Source organism: Sinocyclocheilus anshuiensis, unplaced genomic scaffold, assembly GCF_001515605.1.
Source record: "Sinocyclocheilus anshuiensis isolate Anshui unplaced genomic scaffold, SAMN03320099.WGS_v1.1 scaffold2669, whole genome shotgun sequence".
Taxonomy (NCBI): Eukaryota; Metazoa; Chordata; class Actinopteri; order Cypriniformes; family Cyprinidae; genus Sinocyclocheilus; species Sinocyclocheilus anshuiensis.
The window spans coordinates 23,910-49,972 of NW_015552741.1; the positions used below are offsets into that span (position 1 = coordinate 23,910).

A 26,063-nucleotide genomic window follows, 5' to 3' on the forward strand; every position below is an offset into this window, starting at 1 on the left:
TGATTTTTGACATGAAAGAAAAATCGATAATTTTGACCCATACAATGTTTTTTTGGCTATTGCTACAGCCTAGCGACTTAAGACTGGTTTTGTGGTCCAGGGTCACATATGTATTATTCCACTAAATTACCTAATGGGCAGAAACATGTTTTAGGTTGCATATGGGCACCCTTATAATAAGTCATAAATAAATATTTAAATAATTTTTTACTATACTGGAAATTCAGTCAATCTTTGAACAGATGTGATGCTGTCAATCAATATATGGAATAAAGATTAGCATTGGTTTTGTCTTTAAATTCCCTTGTTCACCTTAAATCTGTCTAATCTGGCCACCCAGATCACAGAGCTGAGCAAAAGCCTCCAAAATTGTGCCACTCCACAAAAGAAAACTCCCTGAAGATGGATGTAGAATAGAGCACAGTAAATCACTGCATCTCTAAAAAAAAATATCTCATTTGGACACAGAACACCAGGGCTAGACTGAGGTTAAAATTCAGCCTTGGACAAATCCAGCCCATCTGCCCACACGTTCCCTCTTGAATGATTTGCTGGGTTATATAGGGCCTTAAATTATAGTAAATAAATTAAACAAATAATGACAGATATTACTGAATTCACAGCAAATGCTACAAACTTAATAAGGCACATTTTGTCACATAGAAATCCACTTGACAGTAAAGCATGAATGCAGAAAATATACTGCTATTAAGTTCTGTCATCATTTCCTCACCCTCACAAGTCATGACTTACTTTCTTCTGTGGAACACAAAAGAAGATATTTTGTAGAATGTTACCAAACCATTTTGGTTACCCTGGATTTTATTGACAAAAAAAAATCTTGAATTTCTCAAATTATTTTATTTAATGACCCACAGAAGAAAGAAATGCATACAGCTTTAGAATGACATGATGGTGAGTAAATGATGACGATTTTACTTTTGGGGTGAACTATCCCTTTAAAAACGTTAACATTTGTCATTTGTATAGTTAACACTAATTTATGACACTGATATTTATCTTTAATCAGGCTCTTATTTAACATTTTACTTTGATTAAAATTCATTAGAACTAAACATTTAAAGAGAAAGAAGCTATTAAAGCTATTCTGTTAAATTATCCTTTGCCCTAATGAAATTTACCTTAGTTCTTGCATAGAACCCAGAGTTTAGTATTTGTAAGATGGAGGTGACAAGGAGTAAAACCATGGTCTTCGTTACAATGGTTATATGGTTTTTAAAATAAATAATAAGTAATAATAAACTATGGAATATTAAACAAAAAACTTAAAACATGTAGAAACTACAAAAACAACTTGTATAAAAGTAAAATATGTCGATATATAATACAAGTAATAACCGTAACATTTATATAAATATAATAAAAACATTTCTGCCAAAACACCATAGGCTTATTTGTACAGTGTTAATAACTGCAAGGTAAATTACCACGGTGCTGAATTGACAAGCTTGTAATGATGTATTGGCATTTTCCAGTTTACCTCGTCATGCAGTTTACATCGTCATGGCTGTTTTCAGCAGCATCACTTGAACCTTTTCTGTTCTCATATCACACGAGTCTGTAAAACACATCTGAATGGATCAAGCAACTTGCTCTGTTTATCACTTTACATCGTGGCGGAAGCGCAATGTCCCGGTGCTCCCGATGGGCAGTACATGCCTGGTTCCGGGACAATCATAACTAACCCTAGGGGCACTCTTCTGTTTACTGACCGCGAAAAGCAAAGGAACTCGATGCTCTCCGTTGCTCACTGGAGAACAGATTCTATTGTTGGAAGGAAACAGAACGCGCGAGCCTCAGGGCCACTTAGCTCGCGGCACGTTGTTCTCATTTGACAGCAGTTCGGGTCGCTCGGGGCCGTCTGAGTAATTATGCACATTCTTGCAGCAAAGAGCAACGAGGACAAGAAACAGGTTGCACGCCGACCTAAAAACATGATTCTTTCTTCAATAACTTACCTGTCTCCTCCTTTCTGATATTCAGTGAATCACAGAGCGGAGACGAGACTGATTCTGTGTAGGTGACATAAGGTATAAATAGGACAGTACTTTAGAGACAGTCCACGTACAATGTGATCACTCAAGAAAATAGACAATAATATACAGTATTATCCAGTTGTTTCTCCAACTGTTTTTTTTTTTTTTTTTTGGTTGCTTGACTTTGGTGACATCTACTGTTTACTTAGCTGATTGCTCTTAAGTTGTATGTCCCCAATAATAATAGTAATAATAATTATTATTATTATTATTATAACATATAATGGATTATTTTAATACGATTTTAAATATAGCCTATTCTTTATTCAAGTACGATAATGCAAAACCCTTTTTGAAGTTCCTTTAAATAATAATAATAATAATAATACTTTATTTGTATAGCACTTTTCTTATAAGAAATGCAGTCCCTCAAGAAGTGCTTGACAATGAAAAAACAATGTAAAAAGCACCAAGTACTTAAAACATATAAAATACAAGAAAATTTGAAATTAAAACTAAATAATACATAAACAAAACATACGCTATAGGATCAATTTAAGAATAAAACATTATGATTAGTTATGACCTTATTAGAAATTATATGCATTTATGGATTAAAGCATACATGTTATTTCCTTATGCAAAGACAATAATGCCTCGTGTAGAGATATATGGACTGGCCATCTACGGTGTTTCTGTCTTTTTGTCCCGAGACGCAGCATTCCTGCGACCATACAACAATAGATGAATATTAATAGATGGATGGATGGATCATAGTTACATTTTAGGTGGGCTTGAAATTGACGTACTTTTGTTATAAAAAACGATCACTCATAAATCGATTCACCATCCCTGTCCAGTTCCCAGATCTAAGACCAGACCGTATTGTCGACTGCCGAGCGGAAATCCAGATATTTGTTGTCATCACGGTCTACACGACCGTTTAGCTGAAGCTTTCATAAAACAACTTAAGGCAGCTGGTTTAGATATAATCAAGCTAAATGACTGTATCAATCCGTTTTATTCTTATTAGAAGTCAGTTCTACTAATACCAGCAGGTAAGACACACGAGCTAAATTAGCATTTAAGAGAACGGCTAAAAAACATGCTAAGACTTGCATGTGTAAAACTTGAACGTGTTCACATTTTATTTTTTCGTTTATTTGCGTTATCTTTCTATGAATTTGACTGTTTAATTGAATGCGAATAGAGATAAATATCTCAGCCAAAATGAGGCTGTCTGGCATCTTTGACACGGACTGAATCACTGAGTCATTCAAAAATGTCTATGTCGGCGTTTTTCTAGATATTAAGACATTAATACACAGTGTTGGGCAAGTTACTTCCAAAATGTAATACATTATATATTACTAGTTACTGTCTTTTGAAATATTACTGTCTGAATTGTAATGCGTTACACTAGTTTTGAGTTACTTTCACCAAAATATCCACAGAAGTATTATAAAATGCCAAAATGTCGTTTATTGCTGCTCATTCTACATTCAGTGGAGGGTAATATGGTAGGTCTATAGCATAAAATTATAAAATCATATTTAGATACCGGTATGTAGGTCTACATTAATGTTACGTTGTAGTTTAGGTTAAACACAGATAAGCACAAACCGCATTATTACATTCATAATAATAATAAATAACACCAGTAAATAAAGCGAAATGTTATAATGTACAAACAATAAACACATTACCTAGCCTATAGGCTATTTTGAACGGTTTCAGAAGAAAACAAGAATGAAAAATATAAGTTGCTAAACAAGCCAAAACGAATAGGCTAATTCAATGCGAAACTGAAAGCAAACGGCGTTCTCGCGCAGCCTACCTCATTCTCATTCGGCATTAATCCAATTAAATGTGTCCATATTTGCGATGTATTTGAATGCTAAACTATTATTTATTATGTAAACCAGGCTTACTTAACGCGCTTAAAAAACATCCTCGTCACTTGAGCAAATGTGTATTTGGCCCGAGCTCAGGCTGAACGGCACGGATTGTACGCAGTACGTACTATTTAAATTAACCAGTGCATCTATACGTTTGGTTGACTGTTTTATTCTGATAATGAACAGGCTGCAACGTTTGCAATGCTGTATGTGTGTGCGTGAGGCGCCGGCGCGATCGAACAGCGGAAACAAACAACAAAAAAATACTGTCATTTTTGGTCATACAGATCATTCGAAACTGCAATGTGTTTACTTTATTTCTGTCATCTGTTTCCTTTCCGTGGACTTTCGTACAGCGCCGCGCCACACAAATAGCCTATGAACCAAACTCAGCAGCATAGCCTATCTCTCTGTCTTTTCCTTTCGTTTTGTTAATCTGTTAATTGGGCTATTTAAGTCAAATATTTCGCATATTCATTCATTTTATATATACACTATGATTTAATAAAAACAGTTAAACTTAATTTTTGTTGCTTGTCTGCGCTCGTCCGCCGCTTTTTTCTCTTCTCCGACACCGCAGCTCTCTCCGATAGCTCCGTGTTAGTGGCACCAGTCCAGGTGTTTCCAGGTTTTACTCGTGCTATTTCTCCATGTTGAGAGTTTGGTGTCGCACATATTGCACCTGACTATGCATTCTTATCCTTTTCTCTGATGAACTGAAAATAACAGAAGCGTGTCCATCTCACAAATGTAGAATCCGTCTCTGCAGTCATCTCAACCATCTAATTACAGCAACAGGAAATAGACGAACTATTTTTCGTAATTATTTCTCTGGTGCTGTTTTGCGGTGTTGGTAAATTCACCACTTAATTTTGAGTTAAAATATGTTGTTGTAACTTGCGTTACTGAGATTGTAACGAGTAATAATATTACCCAAACTTGATTAGTAATGCGTTATATTACTGCGTTACAGCAAAAACTAATATACTACTGTAATATTACTTTTGTAATGCGTTACTCCCAACACTGTTAATACATATATCTATCTATATCTATGTATATATATATATATATATGTGTGTATATGTTATGGTTTGCTACGCTTGCTTTTAGAACAGACATGACAATAGATAGTAATAATAATAATTAAAAAAAACAGTAAATAACGCTTCAGAGCCAATGGTCACAGTAAAGTTTAAATTCCCGTACACTACACGAATTCTATATTACATATTATTATTTAATAGTTACAGCAAACGTTCCGTGTGATATTGAACTAATGTATGTCTTGTTTGCAGACACAAGGCGACCCATATGGACCCGACGTCCAAGTCTGGGTTGAATCAGGTGTCAGATGTGGTGTTTGTCATAGAGGGAACTGCAAACCTTGGTCCATATTTTGAATCACTTCGGAAGAATTATATACTACCGACTATAGAGTAAGAGTCATCACCTGTTTATTCATGCTGACATTTGTAAGACTTCTGTACTGACCTACTTTGTTTGATCGCAGGTATTTTAATGGAGGACCACCAGCTGAAACAGATTTTGGAGGAGATGTGAGTTGGATGAATCTGTTTACACCTTCTCTTTACATTAGTGCTGTCATTTCAACGTCTGATAATCTTTTTGCTTTTAATAGTATGGTGGCACTCAATATGGTCTGGTGGTCTTCAACACAGTGGATTGTGCTCCAGAATCTTACGTCCAGTGCCATGCTCCCACCAGCTCTGCTTTTGAGTTTGTCTCTTGGATTGACAGCATTCAGTAAGGGCTGCCACGATTCCATGATATTTGCATTTTATGGTAGAAAATCTGAGATAAAAGTGTGCTTTTGCTTGTTTAGATGATCTGTTAGTTATGAGTGTATGTCTGCTTTGAAGATTTACATGTTTTAAATGCTGAGAATTGCAACCTTTACACTGATGCTTTCTGCACAGATTCATGGGAGGTGGAGCAGAGAGCTGCAGTCTCATTGCTGAGGGTCTCTCTGTGGCCCTGCAGCTCTTTGACGACTTCAAAAAGATGAGGGAGCAAATGTGAGTTATTTAACTTTTTCTGTGGTATCAAAATTCTGCGGTTGTATATGTGTTCTCATTGTTTCTCTATTCAGTGGTCAGACCCACAAGGTTTGCGTTTTGCTGTGTAATTCTCCTCCATATTTACTACCGGCTGTGGAGAGCGTCAGCTATACGGGCTGCACCGCAGACAGCCTGGTCCAGATCATACGTGATGTGAGTATACACTGATCTACTTGTTTTATCAGATATGTCTGTTGATCACTGAATTTGCTGCGGCTTTCTCAAAAATTGCAGCAATATTTGCTGCCGTTTTTGTGTCATTTTGCAGTGAAAACCCATCAGTAATCTTGATGTACTTATGTAAATGAGTTAATTACAAAAAAAAGGCAGTTCTGGTCCCCCATGCACAAGACAGTGGTGACACCAGCATAGAAATACTCATGATTTTGCTATGCTGAAAATACAGAATTGTGGTAGACACAATCAGTGACACTGATTATATACTATACATTTTACAATTCTATAATTGTCTATTGTTGTAATATTGTTTTTGCTTTTTTAATTTATGATAGTGTTATCAGTGATTAGATTAATTAGAAATATTTAAAATATGCATTTTCTGTAAAATAATGTGCTTATTTAAATCTACTTGTGAAATCAAGCATTATGGAGACTAGCAAATATTCACCCCAGTATACATTATATTCAGTATTACATAGAGTAGTTTAATAGTATCATTAACCTCTAGAAACTTTCATTTCATCCCACTTGCTTAATGCATAAATATAAAGAAGGCATTGGATCATCTCTCTCACACCTTTTGGAAGCGGTTGAAAAGGCAATAGACAAGTGTAGGTTGTGAATGAATGATTGAGAAAGATCATTTGGAAATATGAAATATTACCTTTTCAATCGCTCAAATGACAGAACTTTTCTTTCCTTTTAAAGGGGTCATATGACGTTGCTAAAAAAAACATTATTTTGTGTATTTGGTGTAATGCAATGTGTTTATGCGGTTTAAGGTTCAAAAAACACATTATTTTCCATATAATGTACATTATTGTTTCTCCTCTATGCCCCGCCTTTCTGAAACGCGTCGATTTTTACAAAGCTCATCGTTCTAAAAAAGTGAGGTGTGCTCTAATTGGCCAGCTATCCAGTGCGTTGTGATTGGCCGAATGCCTCAAGCATGTGATGGAAATGTTACGCCCCTTAACATACTGTGATGCCGTCTCCCAGCAGGACGAGACAAAATCAATAAAACCCATTACAAATGAGGCATTTTTTGCATCCAGTGGGGACATAATTACTGATTATAATGACTTATACTGTCTTTTTACGCGTTGCGTATCGCGCTGTGCAAACAAAACCATGTCTGCATTTGTGAAAGGAGAAATGACAAACAACAAGGCTACTCTACACTGCTCAAAACTCGCGTTTGAATCATCAGTGGCAAATTATTGAAATATAAAAAACATACTTACAGGCTGAGTCAGAAGCGCCAGACTGACCTTGCAAAGTTGGAACTGCCCAACTTTATAGAAACAGCCTTTGTGCCACAGACGCATTGTAGGTTCTGGAAACTGGTACTGGTTCAGGAAACAGTCCTCATCCTCCATAAAATGCGCAGCACACATCTGAATATTTGGGTTGAACTGTTCTGGAACAGTGCTGTAAATACAACTACATCGTGACGTAGACATGTGGGGGCGTGTTAGAACGAGCCGTTTTAGATAAGCGTGGTTGACTCTTAACTTTTTTTAAAGAATATCTCTTTGGATTTGAGACTTTAGTCTTTGCAACTTTACAGATCTTCTTTATGCACCAAGAGCTTGTAACACTCCAAAGTGAAAGGACAAATTGAAATCGCATCATATGACCCCTTTAAAACACTTGTATATATGACCAGCAGTGTTGGGTAAGCTACTCAAAAAAAAAAAGTAATCCACTACAAATTACTAATTACTGCTTTAAAATTGCAATTTGATTACATTCCTGATTACTGCATTTAAAAAAATAATCAAATTACTAATTACTTTACTTTCAAGTTTACTTTACTTTTCAAGTTATCAAACCTACAAAATACACTACAAAGTGAAACTCATAGTTCTTTCAGTAATTTGATATTGACTGAAAAATGACACAAGTATCAAAACAGTAACTTGAACGATCACTTGCATTTTTTCCTGATAACAATGAAAAGAACTTAAAATGTTCATAATTTTTGATCATACAGATAAGAGTAATACATAATTTGAAACTGTAAAAGGTCTACTTTTATTTGTGGACACACAATATCAACAAAACATTGTGCTTTTGTAAAATAGAGAAAACAAACAGGGTGCCTTTTCTGCTGTCTCGGTCTCCTTTAACTTCTTTTTGAAACTTGCCACAAAAATGAACGAAAACTCAGCGAATACTGGACACACAGACATGAAAACTATATCTATAGAAAGCCTGAAGTGTCTACTTTTAAATGAAGTAAGTCTTATCGAAAACAAATATTATCTGATAAAGTAATCTGTATGAAACCAACGCAAGGTCCAGTGTTACCCGTCTGAGCTCATTATCTGTAATGTGGTCACACCCATGTGCAGCACGTGCTATTCATACGGTAATCATCCGTGAGACGCTCGAACATGTAAAGGCCCACATCACCAACGTAAACAAAGCGTGAAGATTCATTAAGTTCGTCTAGGATACTTTTTGTTTCTGGAAGTAATGCTCTGTGAGGAATAAGCCAGAATTTACCTCAGAAAAGAATGCGATGCAACGCACGGCTTGATCCAGTGGAGGAGATCATTCTGATAAGACATTTATAAGTCTTACTTATTGTGTTAATGTGACATAAACTTGTACGCATTTTACTTGTTGGAATTTTCCCAAACTATAATGCCAGACTAAAATATGTGAAATCGAGTGCAACATTTTGTAATATGAACCTTTCATTGCATCTAAATGTTTTTCGACTCGTCTGCATTTTAAGCTTGCATTCTCCGGTGATTTATTAAAGGGCATACTGATGTGCAAAACATGATTTTAAAATGCATTTACTTCATATTTTTTCTTAACACTGCATTTGTAACTTAAGTAACGTAATTTTATTGACATTAGTAACTGTGGTCAAATTACATAAATTTAAAATGTAACGCATTGCATTACTGCGTTATCAGGAAAAGTAGCCTAATTAGAATACAGTATTGTGTAACTTGTTGTACACAACTATGATGACCAGGTATCCCAGTGTGCCTTTTGGTCAGTCCATCCCTGCTCAATTTGCAACTGCAATGCAGCGACAGGAAAAAAAATCTTACTGACTTCAAACTTTTGAATGGTAGTGTATATATTTACATGAAACACCTTTCAAGCAAAACATTTCACAAAACTAGTTTCTTAGGTGTCGGATGATAAAACAGTCGGCCTGTATCATTCAAAATTAAGGCGTGTATGTTTGGAAACTTTGTGGATGTGATGTGAATATATAATGCAGCGACAGGACACTTAAACACGCATTGAGAATTATTATGGATCTCAGGTTAACATTTTTTTGTGTGGAAATTTTGCAGAAATAAGACAAAATGCAAGCTACTAAGTTTTGCAGAATAGCGAAATCCTGGAGGGACTGTGTAATGTATTTGCATTGCTGATCATGTTGGTTGATACCATCATATTCTACAATATTATGTTCTATATTGTTTACTGTGATGTCCTGCCGAATTTTGAGCTGTGCCATTTATGTATAAAAGCTGGTATCTGTTTCTGATATGTAGTTAATGAAATTATTATTAATATTTTTATTATTATTATTATTATTGGCTGTAGCGGGGGATCCATTTTTCTGTAATTGCTCCACGGAAACTTCCAGCGCTTCGATCTCTTTTTGAAAGAGCATCCTCGGTAGCAGGTGCACCAGAATCCTCACACCCAGACTACAGTCAAGACCCCTTTCACATGGTGTTAGTCAGGGGCATTGCACTTCCTGGTAAGAAAGACACTTGTCCTGTTTGTGAATGTGCAGTGATATAACATCAACAGTTTTGTCAGCAGCTGAGCAGCAGATGGGAGAATTGGGATAAAGTAGTATTTTGATTGTATTATTAGATTTGCTCTGATTAATGCTTTCTGTTACATCTGTGTGTGTCCAGTTGCTCCTGGAGGAGCTTCTGGTGCAGTCTCTCTTAAACCTGTCTTGCCACCTCAGCCTTTGCCTGTGTCCCAGCCTTCTATGGGCTCAGTAAGCCAGACTCCTCCTCCTCCCCTTCCATACCAGGTGTGTTAATGTAATTAATAGAATTATATAACTTCATTACATATACACTACTGTTCAAATGTTCAAGGTCAATATATATTTTTTTATCTTTTATTCAGCATGGATGCATTAAATTGTTCAAGAGTGACAGTAAAGACTTTTTTTTTTGTAAAGTATTTCTATTTCGAAAAAAAAAATAATGCTGTTCTTTGAACATTCTAATAATGTATCATGGTTTGGACAAACATTAAGCAGCACAGCTGTTTTATAGAATGATTTCTGAAGGATCATGTAACACTGAAGACTGGAGTAATGGCTGCTGAAAATTCAGCTTTGGCAACGCGATAATAATTTACATTTTAAAATATATTCAAATGCATGACAGTAATTTTAAATTGTAACAATATTTCACTATATTGCTGTTTTTGCTGTATTTTTGATTAAATAAATGCAGCCTTGGTGAGCATAAGAGACTTTCAAAACCATTAAAAAAATCTTACTGACTTCAAACTTTTGAATGGTAGTGTATATATTTACATGAAACATTTTTCAAGCAAAACATTTCACAAAACTAGTTTCTTAGGTGTCAGATGATAAAACAGTCGGCCTGTATCATTCAAAATTAAGGCGTGTATGTTTGGAAACTTTGTGGATGTGAATATATTACATGTTATATCATTAGTACATATTACATAATTATTTTGAACTTTTTTATTATTTTTGTGAGATATGACAACTTTATGGTATTCAAATCTTGAAATGATAACACATTTTATTATCTGTTCTGCTGTAGTCACATTAAAACAATATTTAAAGGCAAATAGTCCTAATGAAAAACTCAGTCAGATCAGAGAAATTGTATACAACGGGTTTGCCACAGGGAAAATGGGGACAAAAAGGAAAAACAGGGACGACAAAAATATATGCATGTTTTAATGAGCAGTTCACTTACCATTGGCAGGTGAGTTAAAAGGTTAATTTTGGACCCTGTTTGCCTCATTGCTTTGGTGATGTAGAGTAATCAGAGCGTTTCTCTCAATAACAGGCTAATCTCGGTCTGCTCATTCTGAACATTTCTGTGCATAATTGGAGGCACATTATTGGTAATTTTCAGCATACAGAGCCTCAGTTTGATTCTTAAGATTTAAGACTAACTGCTGTTATCTCATTTGAATAGATCTAAGTGGTAGATGAGATGTGCATGAATGCTTTTGTATTTAGTGGAAGGATCTGGCTTTGTTTCAAGCAATGCTGTGCACACTAATGATGAGACTTTATGAATGTTCTCCCTCTGTTGCATACACAGAATTCCCCTCTAAACGCGGCACATGATGCCGCACAGAAAGTGCTAGATGCAGCCACTCAGCAGCAGAAGAGTCGATGTGAGTCAAATTGTGTCCCTGTATTCTTGAATCTTTCACTGTTTTCCATATTTTAAACACCATTTGCTGAGTTGTTTGTTATGTTTGCAGTTCCTCAAATGCCAAATGCTCCCTTCAGCCAATCACTCACATCAGGAGGTAAACCCAACCTATCTACAGTTACCACAGTGTCACCGCCAGTGTTAACGCAGCAACAAGTTCCACCTCAGCAGCCACCACAGCAACCACAAGTCCCACCACAAGGCCCACCTGCACCCAACCAGCCACCTCCCCAGGCCCCTCAGTCGCAGCCCACCAATCAGCAGACGGCGCCAACAACACAGCCTGGCATGGTCAGATTTGAGAAATGTATTTCTGTGGATACTGTCTCATTTGGACTCATTTGAAGTCCATGCAAGAGCACTTTCAATATATTCTTGTTTTTCAGGCTGCTGTACCTGCACCTCCAGCTGGGGCACAGCAAGGTATTGCCAATAAGATAGTGGCATGGAGTGGAGTTCTAGAATGGCAGGAGGTGAGAAACTTATACTAGTGATGTCATGGCAATATTTGCATACTAAATGGTCTTCTTCAGACCAGTTACGTGGTTTACTGCTAGGAAACAAACCATAATTAGGACCTGAATTTGGAGAGATACTGAATTATTTTGCATCTTGGAAAGGGCTGTCAATTACAATTATTTTGGTAATTAAGTATCGGTCAGTTATTCTGACGTTAATCAAGTAATCGGATAATTTTTTGTGGTAGTAAAAATAGACTGTGAAAAATAGACTTTTAAAGTACGTAAAATACATATATAATAGCAATGAGGCAATAATTATTGGTTCAAATAAAATATCAAAAGCAAGTAATCATATGGGTTTATTGAATACATCAGTTAAAATACATAATTTATTAATAAAACATTATTGTTTTTACACTTTACAGTGCGATCTAATGCTTGTTTAATATTGACTAAACAACGTTTAATTAAAATGTCCACTTAATCTTTAATATTTGGCCATTTCTTTAAGACAGAAATGCTACAGCCACTGTAATTTCTTGAACAAGAACGTGGACATCAAAACATGCAAACTTTATTTTAAACTTTTATTTTGAAGTCGCGATGAACAGTTAGCATATTTAGAAAGATAATGATGTATTCTCCTGTGTTGGCGTAGATTTATAAATGATTTACCTTATAAATTTGATAGAATGGTGCACATTGTTCCCAGATTAACGTTATAAGGAACCTAGACTCACAACATATGCAGAGATGGAGTTCAAGACGGTCTGAGCATGTAAATGATAACTGTTTGTGTGGAGCAGCATTTACTGTGAACAGAGCTGCTCTGAGATGCACGTAACCTACACCCATATATAAATGAAGCACATATTAAACCCGCAGCGCATATATTTATTTAATTGAATCGCAGCCTTTGTGAATTCACAATATCACTATGCTTTGGTTTTAATATTTTGTGCAGCCTTAGAAAACGGTCTAATAATGCTTTTCATGGATTCTCATCCACGGAATGCGCCACTTCCGGTATTTTGCAGGTTAATTGCCAGGAGCAAAATGCAAGATTTTTTTTATAATGGAGTACTCATATTTAATCAAAGTTGATTGAAATTTTGTGAATGGAAACCCAGCTACTGTAATATTTGGATACTGAATTGTGATTACCCTGGGCTATACAGTTTACTACTAATAAGAACAGAAAATGTCCCAAAATTAGGTAAAAACCTGAAAGGGTCTTTTATCGTTGTCAAAATATTGCTAATAAAGCTTTGCAAACAAGTGTTGTTAATGTTAAGTAAACTAATTAAAAATAGTTTTCTTCATTGAAATAAAGCTAAAATCAAATAGATGTATAAAAAAAAAAAAAACAAAGTAAAATTAGAAATGTTGCTTTGGCAACTAACTGAAATAAAATGATTTTAAATACTAAATTTACTGAAACTAAAACTGAAATAAAAATAAAGCTAAATGGAAATTAAAACAAAATTGTATGGCTAGTGTCTTACACACCTGCTTGCGCCTCCCAGGTGTGCGAGGAGTGTTCGTTTGTAAAATGGAACATAAATGGGATCTCAAATAATCTCTTTGAAAGACTCTCATAACTCATCTGCAACTCAGATGAAATTTAGTTTTTTCTAGACGTGTGAAAAAGATTGATTCGATCACTGAAAGCGAATCTGGTAACGCTATCTAGTCGTGTTTCATTGATGTATTTTTAGGTGATGCATGGGTATTGTGCCTTGGGTGCCATTTGCACAGAATGTAATGGGATCAATGAGGTTTCTTGATTTCTGTTTGATTTATGGGAGAGGCCTTCATTTTTGCTTAATGAAGCATTATTGACTATTTAACAATGGCCACAAGATCATCTAAGCAAGGAATGTTCCCAAACACACAATCAACTATTGAAATGTTTTGTTTTGACACTGAGTCAACACAAATGATCAGGAAACAAAAACACAGACGCACATGCCATGGTCATTATCACCATCTGGTCAATAACATGCCAGTCAACCAATGTGCGCTTATCAAGCACGGCGGCAAGCTCTGTTGCTGAGGCCTGTCGTGGAGTCTCCATCTGGATGAGTTCACACAGCTCACCTATTCGCAAACGCAAACACTGCCAAGCTATGCTGTGTAAATTAAATCAATAGTAATTCTGCACCACAACTCTGTCGATCTGCAGATGAGTGTAAGGTAGTTGTAGTAAGGATGTGCCAAACTGGTATATTTCTAAAATCAACAATTTGTTGTATTGACTGAGTCAACAGTTGGTCTAAATGAGGCTTTGAAAAATTAGGTTCCATCAGAAATCCTTGAGATGGTCTGTTTGCTCATTGGTTGTACCATTTTGATTGACATGATAATGTTGCAGCTGTTCCATTTTCAGTGCGGTCTCTCTTGTTCTGGAAGTTGCACACACAGGTTGTATATTTCACAGAGACCTCCTGCCTTAAGCCCCACCATCCATCTCTGCCAGCAAGGTCTTTTTACTCTGTATGTTAACCTCTTCATCTTATTCTGTCTGCCCTTTTTTTCCCTCCCCTTGTCACCTCTCCCTCTGTCTCCATCAATCACCGCAGAAGCCCAAGGCTTCCTCTATGGACTCCAACACAAAACTTACACGCTCCTTGCCCTGCCAGGTCCAGGTTAGCCAAGGGGAGAATCTGTGAGTGACTCCGTTTGGCCCATATTTGCATAATGTAGAATATATGGTAGAGATGCACAAAGAGGATGCAGTTTTTCCCTCCTCTTTTGTTTCAGAAATACAGACCAGTGGCCACAGAAGCTGATCATGCAGCTCATCCCTCAGCAGCTCCTGGTAAATGTGAACATTGTTGTTCCCTGCAGGATGTATTACTGGGCTTGCAAAGGAAGCAAGGATCGCTTCTTATTCCTTCTCTTGTTCTCCTATATTATCTTCTTCACTATCTTTTTTTCTCTAGTCCTTTTTCTCTTCCTTCCCCATTTGTTTTGTTTCCTCCTTATTCTCCTCTTCATCATTGCTCTTCCTGTATCAGCTTCTTTTTTTTGTTCTTCTCCTTCTCAATCTTTTTCTCCTCCTCTTTCATAATTGTCATCTCCTATTTTTTTATTCCATCATCTCCTCCTCTTCCTTAATCATAATTTCTTCTTTTTCCTTCATCTTTTTTTCTCTTCCTCATATTTCTCTCCTCCTTTTTCTTCTCCTAAGTCTTTCTCAATATTTTTCTACTCTGTAAATGTTGTCTCCTCTCCTGTATCTCAGAATTCTTTTCTCTTCCTTTTTCTTCTTCTACTCGTCCTCGTCCGTTTTCTCCACCTTTTATAGGCTATTTTTTGTTCAAATTAATAACTTTATTTATACTTAAGTTAAAAATCATACTATAATGAGAAAATTATAGTATAAAGTATCATTTTAAACTCTCGCATTAACTGCTTTTGTGGATGTCATCCTAATATGCATGCTGAATTGTGGTTTATCAAACATCTGGGTCACAGTTCAAATGATCCCTATGTTTTGTCTTTCTATAGACTACTCTGGGCCCTCTGTTCAGAAACTCTCGTATGGTGCAGTTTCTGTTTACTAATAAAGATATGGAGTCTTTGAAGGGACTGTATCGCATCATGACCAATGGATTTGTGAGTATAATAACAGCATAATATTCATAACCTCCTGTATGGTACGCAAGTCAGTTCAAAATTAATAATCAAGCTAGAAACTTCTCGTATAGGCCAAGTTTTTATGTTCACTATGCATATATCTATATATTTTTATTTCACAAGTGTCTGTATTTCCCATTGCAAACTTCTGAAGAAAATTTGGTAGTGTGTAATAATGGTCTTCAACCTCTTGGGGGAGTTCTTCCTCTGCCTTTGAGTGTAAAATAAAAAGATTTTCACATTTAGCTATGAAAAAATTCTAATAAAAATAATTATCAGCAAAGTCACATGGCCAGCATTTCCTCTGAAAATGAAAAACTCTGAAATGAACCTTTACCCTGGAGCTAGATCCCTTGACGCAGACTAAGAGATCTGTCAGTAGTGAATCACCATTAACACTGATTAAATTCAGTTTTAGGTTCAATCTGTGTCTGGGAAACGGCTGCTTAGTTCATTTTAATCCTGTCTTCAAATATAATCGTGTAGGCCCAGGCAGCTCTCCAGTCACTCCAGTAGTTGTGTGTGCTGTCTAGATGTGTGGATTGGCACATAGTTTGATGTATATATTGTGTGTGTGTGTGTGTAGGCTGGTTGTGTGCACTTCCCCCACAGTGCTCCATGTGAGGTGCGTGTGCTGATGCTGCTGTACTCGTCTAGGAAGAGGATCTTCATGGGACTCATCCCTAATGACCAGAGCGGATTCGTCAACGGCATTCGGCAGGTCATCACTAACCACAAACAAGTGCAGCAGCAACGCTCGGTGAGTCACACGAAATGGTGTAGTTTTCACTATAAACCAACAGTTATTGATATTATACAGACAGAGCACAAAACTGTAAATATAATACACAAAAAATGCTCACATGAAATCTAAAACTAAAGTATCTTTTTCTTCCTGTAAAAGAAAAAAGTTTTAGGGCCCTATCATACACCTGGCGCAATGCGGCACCAGGCGCGACGCAAGTGTTTTTTGCTAGTTTCAGCCCGACGCAGTTGTCATTTTCACGTCCTGCGCAACGTTGTTTAAATAGCAAATGCATTTGCGCCCATGGGCGTGCTGGTCTGAAAACGAGGCGTGTTCAGGCACATTGCTGGCGCGTTGCTGTTTCGAGGCAACTGAAATAGACTGCGCCATTGACCAACAAAAATCTGTAAATATTTTTGAAAAACAAAAATAAAACAAACAAAAATAGGCGGGTGCACAACGCGCATGCACTTTGCTTATTACACACACAGGGATGCGCAGCAGCACACAAACATTTTTAAAAATGAAAAATTTAATTCTGCCATGTAAATAGCGAACCCGCCATGGCTCGAGCACAACTGGCTCTTAAAGGGAATGGGAGATGAGATTCTGATTGGTTTATTGACTTGGTTTATTAACCCAAAACACACCCAATACTCATCAAGAGAATAGGGACAACTCTTTTAGACCATGTGCCGGGCACGCCGACCGTTTTTGCCGTCGTTAAACTAGCAAAAGTGGATTTGGACACGCCCTAAGTGCACTTGCGCTTTAGACCATGCACTTAGATCGTTAAAATAGGGCCCTTAAAGTTTATTTAGCAATGAAATTGATCCTGTTATGTTTCTTGCACCTTGTGAGCAGCTGTCTCCGGTTTTGCTTTGATGTTGCTCACATAGTGCACATGGCACCTAAAATTAGCACTTGCTAAGTGCTGATTGTGAGTTAAAAGCGGCTTTGGCAATTTAAAGCAAATCCCCGCTGGCCAGTAACTATCTTAGGACCTGCAACATAATACAAGGTTAAAGAAAACATTGCCAAATTGTATCCATATGTCCCTGACACATGTCCTGGTTGGCATTAACATGCCAGAGAAACAACAAACTGTTTCAGTGATCGCTAATGAGAAGGGGAGAAATATTGAGGATCATACCAGCCATTCTATAGGTAACCAGAGACCTGATTTACCTTGTCAATATTGGAAAAATATTCTGAGTAACGCTCAACCAACCGCACATGTGGTGTATTTAAACTGCTCACCTTTTGGTAAAATTAGCTTTTTTTACGTTTTTTTTTTTTTCGTTTTTGAAAGTGAAATAGGTGATCTGATTTGTCCCGATCCAAAGAGTTTGTTTTTTGATTGTGGAGGTGTGGGAATGAGGGGTGTTGAGGTCTGCATGCACTTGTTTGACTACAATAGCAGCTAATCTTGTGGCTGACTCCACCAGCGGCTAATCGTGTGACTGACATTCTCATATCTGAATTCAGTTACCAATGCACAGGGAATCTGCATCTCTGCAGGAGCGCTGCATTTTTTTGAATGACTACTGAAAACCATGTGAGGAACCTTTTTTCTCAGTAAATAATTACATGAGGCAAAACAAGGAAATTCCCTAATGTGAGTGGTTTATGGGCCAGTGAAGTCAGAATATTTGTTACAAAAATATATCATCATATTTGAGTGTCTTTTTATATGTTATTGTATTACATGTACTGTGTAATGTACTGTTATTAAATTAAATATTATTATTTGATTTTATAAACATTAGTGCGTTTACTTAAACACCCCATAGTAAAATTGTATATTATTGTCATAATTGGGTCATTCCGAGTCAACTCAACCAGAGGTCTCCGGCTCAAATTTTTGATTTTGCTAATATTTTTTCTGAAGAAAGATAAACATGTATAGTGATGAAAGCCAAAATATCAAATGTCATGGATGAATATTTACAGAGAAATCCACTATTTTGTAGAGGGGGGTCAAAAGGGCAATTTTCACCTGAGATTCAGAGACAAATTACAGGGGTTTAAAAATTACTTCAGAAAGATGGCAGCATTCTTATGTTATTTTTACACAGAGATTGGTAGGTCTGTTAGTAAAATCTGTTGACTTTAGCAGTCTATATCCCTATTCGGACTGTAATTGTTTCTCATGTGGACCTCAGTGATAAAACTCATGCATTCGGATGGCGATTTATTCACTGTGGAGGAGCAAGTTTTGTGGGAACACGGGCGCTGCTCACGTAGTCGGTTGCATGATTATCTGCTGTGAATAAAATGGCACATGCTTGGAATAATGAGAATAAATTCATATTTAATGTAATAATAATATCCTATGTATCATTTGATTATTTAAATCTCCTGTTTAAAAATAGAAAGAAAGACGCGCTATATAGGTGAATGGTTTTGTCTTGCATTTTCTGTCAAATGATGTCATTTTTAAAATGGGAAATTTAGCGGAAATAATAATGCAGCTTTTTATTTACATGAAGTAAGCATGAAGCTGCTTGGTTTATATTTTTAATGTAATAATATATAATAGGCTACGTATTTTAAAATGGTATTGCACACCTGTTGCTGCCAGAATAACGGCCCGTTTTAAATGTAATGCGCTTTATTTCTCTTTCTCCTTTTTGTTCTCAAGATCTTCCAGCCACTGTGGTGAAGCGGTGATTAAATATTGTTCTTAAATACTTTTTGTAAACTCAAGGATGCTGATTTGGACGTAATTAAATCACCACACGACCTTGGTGTTTGTCAAAAAAGAGTAGGTAATTCGGCCGGGGATTTTTACATGGGTGGTCGGAGAAAAACACAGACATTCTGGATTCGGACGGCAATAAAATCACCGACTACCCCCTGTAAATGGTGAAAATCCCTTACGTCCCCCAGAGAAACAGTTACCATCCAAATAGGGCTTTTGTTGCATTATGTGCCAATGGTGACCATTCAAAAATGGGGAAAGAGCACTTTTTATATAAGTACTTGCTGTTTCAATAGTGTGTTAACATGACCTTCATGTGAAAAAATACACTAACCTTTTCTGTGTAAGTTCTATCGGATTTTTCAACTTCATTGCAATGAAAACAGAACAACTAAAACCATAAAATGGCTTTTTTAAAGAAAATAAGAGGTGAGTTGAAGTAATGTGTTTTCAACATTATGCCACAAGTGCTGTTGATTGAGCTTAACTTGTATTGAACCTAGACCAAAAAAAATCACTGCACAAAAAAAAATTGTTTTCAAACATGAGTGCACATACATACAAAATCAATTATACAGTCACACGCTTGAAAATGTGCATGCCATGTAAACTCTAGCATAACAACAATGTACAATAATGAAAACATACTCTCGCACAAATGTACCTTCATGAAAAGAACAGCATTTTGGGATACTTAAGTGAAACAAAACAAAAATTAGCTTAAAGTGTACTTGTGTTTTAATTGTGCTTTTTGTGCTTTGTTCTTTAATTCTGTCAGTAATTCATCGCTGGTCTTTTTCTCAGATGAACAATACTGTTCAGATGCAACCTGGACAGGTCCCACCCAATCAGAACTTCCTCAACAGACCGCCGGGCCCCATCCCCGTTACGCATGGCAACGTGCAACAGCAGGTAAAGCAGCAGTGCATCCCCCTCTCCTCGGGGAAAGAGCACTTTTCAAGTTTTTTCTCCAAAGTTTGCATGCCCTTTTAGATATTCCGTCTTAATAAACTTCCCTTTTGGCATAGTCATTTTTAAGGCCCTATATGGTTCGGTTTCAAAGATGTTAGAATTTCAATGGCTTCAGGAGCAAATTGTTAAATTGTACACATTTTCAGTGAATAATAATATTTTACAACATGAATGTTTCTTCTGTATTTTTGGTCAAATAAATGCAGCCATGATGAACAGAAGAGACGTGCAACAGCAGGTAAAGCAGCAGTGCATCCCCCTCTCCTCTCTCCCCTGCCCTGCTCTCTCTCTGGCTTTGGCCCTGTGCACTCACCCCATTTGTATTTCTCCTCGGCTTGAGATGGAATGTGCATGCTGTTCTAAACCCTCCTCGTCTCCTCCTCTCTGTCCCTCTCTTTCTGCCTCAGTCTGTGGTGGTGGGCTTGCCCTCCGTCAGTCAGGTCACACTGATGGAGGACCAGCAGAGACAAAACAACATGGTGAGAATCAGAAACATAATTATTCATGCATGCACGCACACACGGAGGACCGTGTTTCCTGCAAGCACAGGGTTTCACAACTTGATTTTCTGCCATTTCAGCACCAATCTTGTGAACAGCATTGTGTGTTAAAGGGGACATTGCTGAAATAAGTCTCTTATGCTCACCAAGGCTGCCTTTATTAGATCAAAAATGCAGTAAAAACAGTAATATTGTGACATATTACAATTTGAAATGTTAATATATTTTACGATGTAATTAATTCCTGTGATTGCAAAGCTGAATTTTCAACATCATTACTCCAGTCTTCAGTGTCACATGATCCTTCAGAAATCATTCTAATATGCTGATTTGGTGCTCAAGAAACATTTCTTGTTATTATCAATGTTGAAAACAGCTGTGCTGCTTAATATTTTTGTGGAATCAGTGATCATTTTTATAACAGCATTTGTTTAAAATGGAAAGCTTTTGTTACATAAAAGGCTTTACTGTCAATCTGTATCAATTTAAAGCATCCTTGCTGAATGAAAGTATTCTTTTAAAAAAAAAGTAATAAAAAATAACCCCAAACTTCTGAATGGTAGTTTATGTCTAGTCCATATATGAAAACTAAGTTGCAAAAACAGATAATTCAGAATGTATAATAGCATTGATGTCACAACTGTGAGCACATTAACTGATATGACCACCTATATTTCATTGACAAATCAACACCTTTTCAGTATTCAGCACCTTTGCAATGGAGTTGTTAATCATTTCAAATGCAAAGAGGTTAGCCAAACATAACAGAAGTCATTTACATATAGATGTCTTAAAGATACAGCCTGATTAAGGGTCAAAACAGGGTGATGTCGCATTAAAATAAAGTCAGGTCCACTTTCCAACTTGTTCTAAGCCAGGGGTGTCCAAACTCAGTCCTGGAGGGCCGATGTCCTGTAGAGTTTTGCTCCAACTTGCCTCAACACACCTGCCTGGAAGTTTCTAGTATGCCTAGTAAGACCTTGATTAGCTGGTTCAGGTGTGTTTGATTAGGGTTGGAGCTAAACTCTGCAGGACACCGGCCCTCCAGGACCGAGTTTGGGCACCCCTGTTCTAAGCAATCCTTTGTTAGACAGCAACCAACATAAGCACCATCCAATTCCTGAATGAATGACTGCTATGAGTCAATTCTTTTTAGTGAATCCAAATAGTACAGCGAGACCAGTGTTTTCAGATTCACAGATGAATGACTGTTTGATTGCGCTGTATAGTTATGATTTAATTAGAAGAGCCTGCTCGAAGAGTCATTCATTTGAGAATTGGACTACACCGGTCACGCTCGATGATTTAGATTCATTAAAAAAAGAATCGACTCTTACAAGTCATTCTTATGGAAATGGGATGGATTACACTGGTTGCACTGAATGTTTATGATTAACAACAACAACAAAAACATTCCCTAATCAGTTACTCTTTTGAGTTGGTTCTTTTTAATAAAATTAAAACCATACAGTGCTAACAGTGTATGTTTCATGTTTTACCTGAGGCTGTTGAGATCCGTGTAGTTGCTGTTTGTTCTTATGATGTTTAGTTAAAAACACTGATGATATTTGTAAGTAGTATTTTGTAAAAATAAATAACCACTGAATGCATGAAATGTTACTACATTCTTTTATTTGTTTTGTATTATTTAATACAGTGTTTCCCAACCTTTTTTTAGTCGCGGCACCCTTTGGAAATTTTAACAAACTTGTGGCACCCTACAAAATTAATTTTGTCACAATATTTGAATTTCTAACTTCGATATGATAATTTGAAAAGTGTAGATATTCGGTACAACAGGGAAGAACTGCAGAATATAATGTCATACAGATATTTTTTATATTATTATAATATTACAATGGTGGCAATCAGTAGGCTAATTTCTATTGAAGAGACCAATTTATATGACAGATTTTAATGTAGGCTTTTATACATATGTAAACATTATTTAATTACCATTATAACTAGCTATCTCACAAATTTTTGCTCACTCAGTGTTTTTTTTTATTTTACAGTGGGGTAATTTTGGTGCAGTAGCACGAGATAGCTTGATTTCAAACTTTGAATTGAATAAAAAATGACAAGTAAGCAGTCAGTAATAAAATAAGAAATAAAGAAATTAATAATGATAGCATAAATAAAAAATAACGACAGGCCTTCGAATTAAATAAATTGCTTTTTAGTATTTCGGTCTAACAGTAGGGTTAAGATATTTAACTTTTTTTTTTTTTTTACCAATTATCCAAATAATGTTTAGTCCTAGAAAGCTATTATTATCAGAACACGTGAGCATAACATAGCGGTTAGCAGATCAATGAATGAGAGGGCAGCGTTACCAGAGTTGCCCATATACCACACCATGTTACAACACAGTAGGGCTATTGCAGACAGAAACAATACTGTACTACATCGATGTTTCCTGTCGGCTCAATTTTTGAGTGGACTTTGCTGTTCCGATGAGCATGAACGGTATACGAGTGGAGCGACTGAGCGGAGCGCACACGCATAGAGCGGAGAGAGTCACACCACGTGAAAGTGAAACCTGAGCGGTGAACTAATTTTCGGCAGCCGAAATTTCGGTGCATCTCTAATTATTGGCGACATCAGAAATTGATATTATATAATAGATGCTTTTCTGAACATTTTAGCAATTTAAAAAATATTTTAAAAGGATTTTTTTACACGGCACCCCTGCTCTCGACAGACGGCACCCCGGTTGGGAAACACTGATTTAATATCAAATTAAGGCCAAATATTGAATTGCATTTATTCTGGCCCTAAAAAGACATCATTAATTAGCCTGGGATCATTACATTTTTCTATGGTTCCCATTCCTAGAATAAACAATTGTGCTTGTGAATATCTAGTTTACTTGTTCCTAACTGTGTCAAACAAAGCTTTGAATATCTGTGTGAATACTGGTCTGTGGGCTGAGACTAAAAAGAAAGTGGAAAATGGTTACGTAAAACTAAGTTACGACTGTATTTGATGTGAGAAGCCTTGACTATTATAAGTGGACTTATGGGAAAAATGCTACAAAGTGTGGAATATGTCCCCTTTAATACCTTGAACACAGTTACAGTGCCTCTGTATTCACGGTTCTCTCCTGTGAGACTGACACAGAACTAGCACTTATGTAATACAGTGTTTTACAGCGCTCATGTCCACTTTCCTCATCACTGTGGTTTTGATTTCCATTAGCTGAGAGCAGCTGCAACAGGCAATCAGCAGCCGCCGGTCACAGGTGCGCCGCCCAATCAGGTGGCCCAAGTTCAAGCTCAGCCTCCTGGTGGCATGCTGCGCCTCCCAAACCCAGGCGCAAACCCCCAACTCCGCAGTCTCCTCCTCAGCCAACAGCCTGTAAGTGTGTGCAGCGAATAGCATTATCAGCACACATTTTTCCTGTTTAACACTGTAAAGCTGCTTTGACACAATCTGTATTGTGTAAAGCGCTATAAATAAAGGTGGCTTGACTTGACTTGAAGCCCTTCCATAGCACTTCCTTAAGCTGCGGTCACACAAAAATTTGAGCATGTGAAATTTCTACAGATGCAGCATTGGTTGCAATATGACGCCACACCTTAACATAATGCAACTTATAATTCCTAATTCAACATGATACATCCAAAATTTAAAAAATATGCAGTCTATTCCACTTTACTGCAGTCCTGCATATTTAAAGTTTGCATTCTTTTAATTCAGATAAGACGTGCATCAATAATCACACGTCTTCATGTGATATGAATTCACAGGTCAAGAGTTCACAAAACTTGAGCTTTGAAACGCAGCGAAATTCGCATGAGCTTGCATTTCCTGTCTCCCGCATTTGCATTCGTACTGTAACAATGGAAGTCAATGGAATGAAAAGTGCCATTCGCAGTTCGGCTTGCTTTTATATTCCATAATCTCTCTCTGCAGCAGGGTGGGATGCAGGGCATGCAGGGAATGCATCCCATCCAGCAGATGGTCCATCCTGCACCAGGAGGGGGCGCTCAGATGCAGCCTCAGTGGAGGCAGCCTCACCAAGGTAGCACTTCATTTCCAGTACAGTATCATTAGCACAATTTATTTTTATCACATCTGTAACCTCGTTAATTGTGTAAGAGATTTCATTTGTTTGCTGTGGCTTATACTGCTATTTATGTTTAATCTTTTTTTAAACCGCTTAGATACCTTTATGCTATAAGTTTTATATTCCCACAGGTCCGCTGATGATCCCTACGGGTCCACGGGGTCCAGTCGCACAGAATCCTGGGATGTCGAGCGTTATGGAGGATGAAATTCTTATGGACCTTATCTAAGGACTCTGTTCTTTTTACTTTTTGTTAGAAGCAGGTGCGTAGGGGAAGATTAGAGGTGTTTAGAGTGAGATCAGGAATTTATTTTCATACTCGCATATTTGTTTATGCATTTACACACAAGCCTATCACCGAATCATGTTAGCAGTAACTTGATTGTTCATATAGACAGGACCGAAGAGCAAGGCGTTTGAAAACCAGGCTCTTTTTCATCACTCTACACCTCCTAGCACCTCGAGATTAATCAAACGAATCTGGTTACTATTGTATTTTTATGAAAGTTTTACTTTGTATCGGTTTTACTTTTTCTTAATTTGTCTTGAAACCTAGTATGTTGTTTTATGAAAATGAATAAAGTTAATTTTCTCAAGCAATTTTTGGGTTTGAGGTCTTCCTTAAAGCTGCAGTCCGTAACTTTTTTTTGGTTAAAAATGATCCGAAATCAATATTTGAGCAAGTACATAACCAGCCAGTGTTCAAAACTATCGCCTTACTTTAGCCCGATTCACAACGGTCAGTTTATAATAATGTTTTCTAATTTGAGTGGTACGGGTAGGGTTTCGCGGGAAATTCGAGCATACCGCTGCATCATTACGTCACGTCTGTAAACATAAAGAAGTTGTCCCTAGAAGGCTATCGCATGTGAGGATCCTGCAGGTGGCAGATCGTTAGCCTTTTCTCACAGCAGCTGGAATAATTACATGTATCATTTTGATGGCGGATTTTAATCCATAAAGGATTATGCGTTTATCAAACACGTGAATTAAATGAAATTATATTCCAGACCAGTTATAAATGTGTTTCTGATTACAGATAGCCTGGGTTTACAAATATTTGTATTTGCATCATTACGTTACGTCTGTAAACATAAAGAAGTTGTCCCTAGAAGGCTATCGCATGTGAGGATCCTGCAGGTGGCAGATCGTTAGCCTTTTCTCACAGCAGCTGGAATAATTACATGTATCATTTTGATGGCGGATTTTAATCCATAAAGGATTATGCGTTTATCAAACACGTGAATTAAATGAAATTATATTCCAGACCAGTTATAAATGTGTTTCTGATTACAGATAGCCTGGGTTTACAAATATTTGTATTTTAAAGAAAACCAGTTCGAAGGGAGCATAATTTGCTTTTTGGGTTAAAAGAATTT

General features: G+C 36.8%; 1 protein-coding gene across 5 annotated transcripts; it reads left to right on the forward strand.

The window, feature by feature from the left end:
* The first annotated feature begins 2,865 nt into the window (after window positions 1-2,865).
* LOC107667845 (mediator of RNA polymerase II transcription subunit 25-like) lies at window positions 2,866-25,304 on the forward strand. Of its 5 annotated transcripts, none has more exons than XM_016459567.1 (20): window positions 2,866-3,055; window positions 5,194-5,334; window positions 5,409-5,454; window positions 5,538-5,662; window positions 5,836-5,934; window positions 6,009-6,129; window positions 9,739-9,898; window positions 10,062-10,186; window positions 11,472-11,547; window positions 11,638-11,879; window positions 11,975-12,061; window positions 14,632-14,717; window positions 14,813-14,870; window positions 15,563-15,670; window positions 16,278-16,451; window positions 19,945-20,052; window positions 20,520-20,591; window positions 23,814-23,972; window positions 24,534-24,639; window positions 24,816-25,303. In XM_016459567.1, exons 2-20 carry the CDS (start codon window positions 5,210-5,212, stop codon window positions 24,911-24,913), a joined length of 2,175 nt encoding a protein of 724 aa, XP_016315053.1. In that variant the 5' UTR covers window positions 2,866-3,055; window positions 5,194-5,209; the 3' UTR covers window positions 24,914-25,303. The 5 variants fall into 5 exon arrangements, with proteins under 5 accessions (XP_016315053.1, XP_016315052.1, XP_016315051.1 ...); XM_016459566.1 differs by having other exon boundaries at window positions 14,635-14,717; window positions 24,531-24,639; window positions 24,816-25,301; XM_016459565.1 differs by having other exon boundaries at window positions 24,531-24,639; window positions 24,816-25,300.
* The last annotated feature ends 759 nt before the right edge of the window (window positions 25,305-26,063 follow it).

Coding starts and splice junctions, on each gene's coding strand:
- LOC107667845 (XM_016459565.1), top strand. CDS start 5,210: ATGGACCCGACGTCCAAGTCTGGGTTGAATCAGGTGTCAGATGTGGTG. Junction 6,130..9,738: donor TGGTCCAGATCATACGTGAT/GTGAGTATACAC, acceptor TATTGGCTGTAG/CGGGGGATCCATTTTTCTGT. Junction 12,062..14,631: donor GAGTTCTAGAATGGCAGGAG/GTGAGAAACTTA, acceptor CAATCACCGCAG/AAGCCCAAGGCTTCCTCTAT.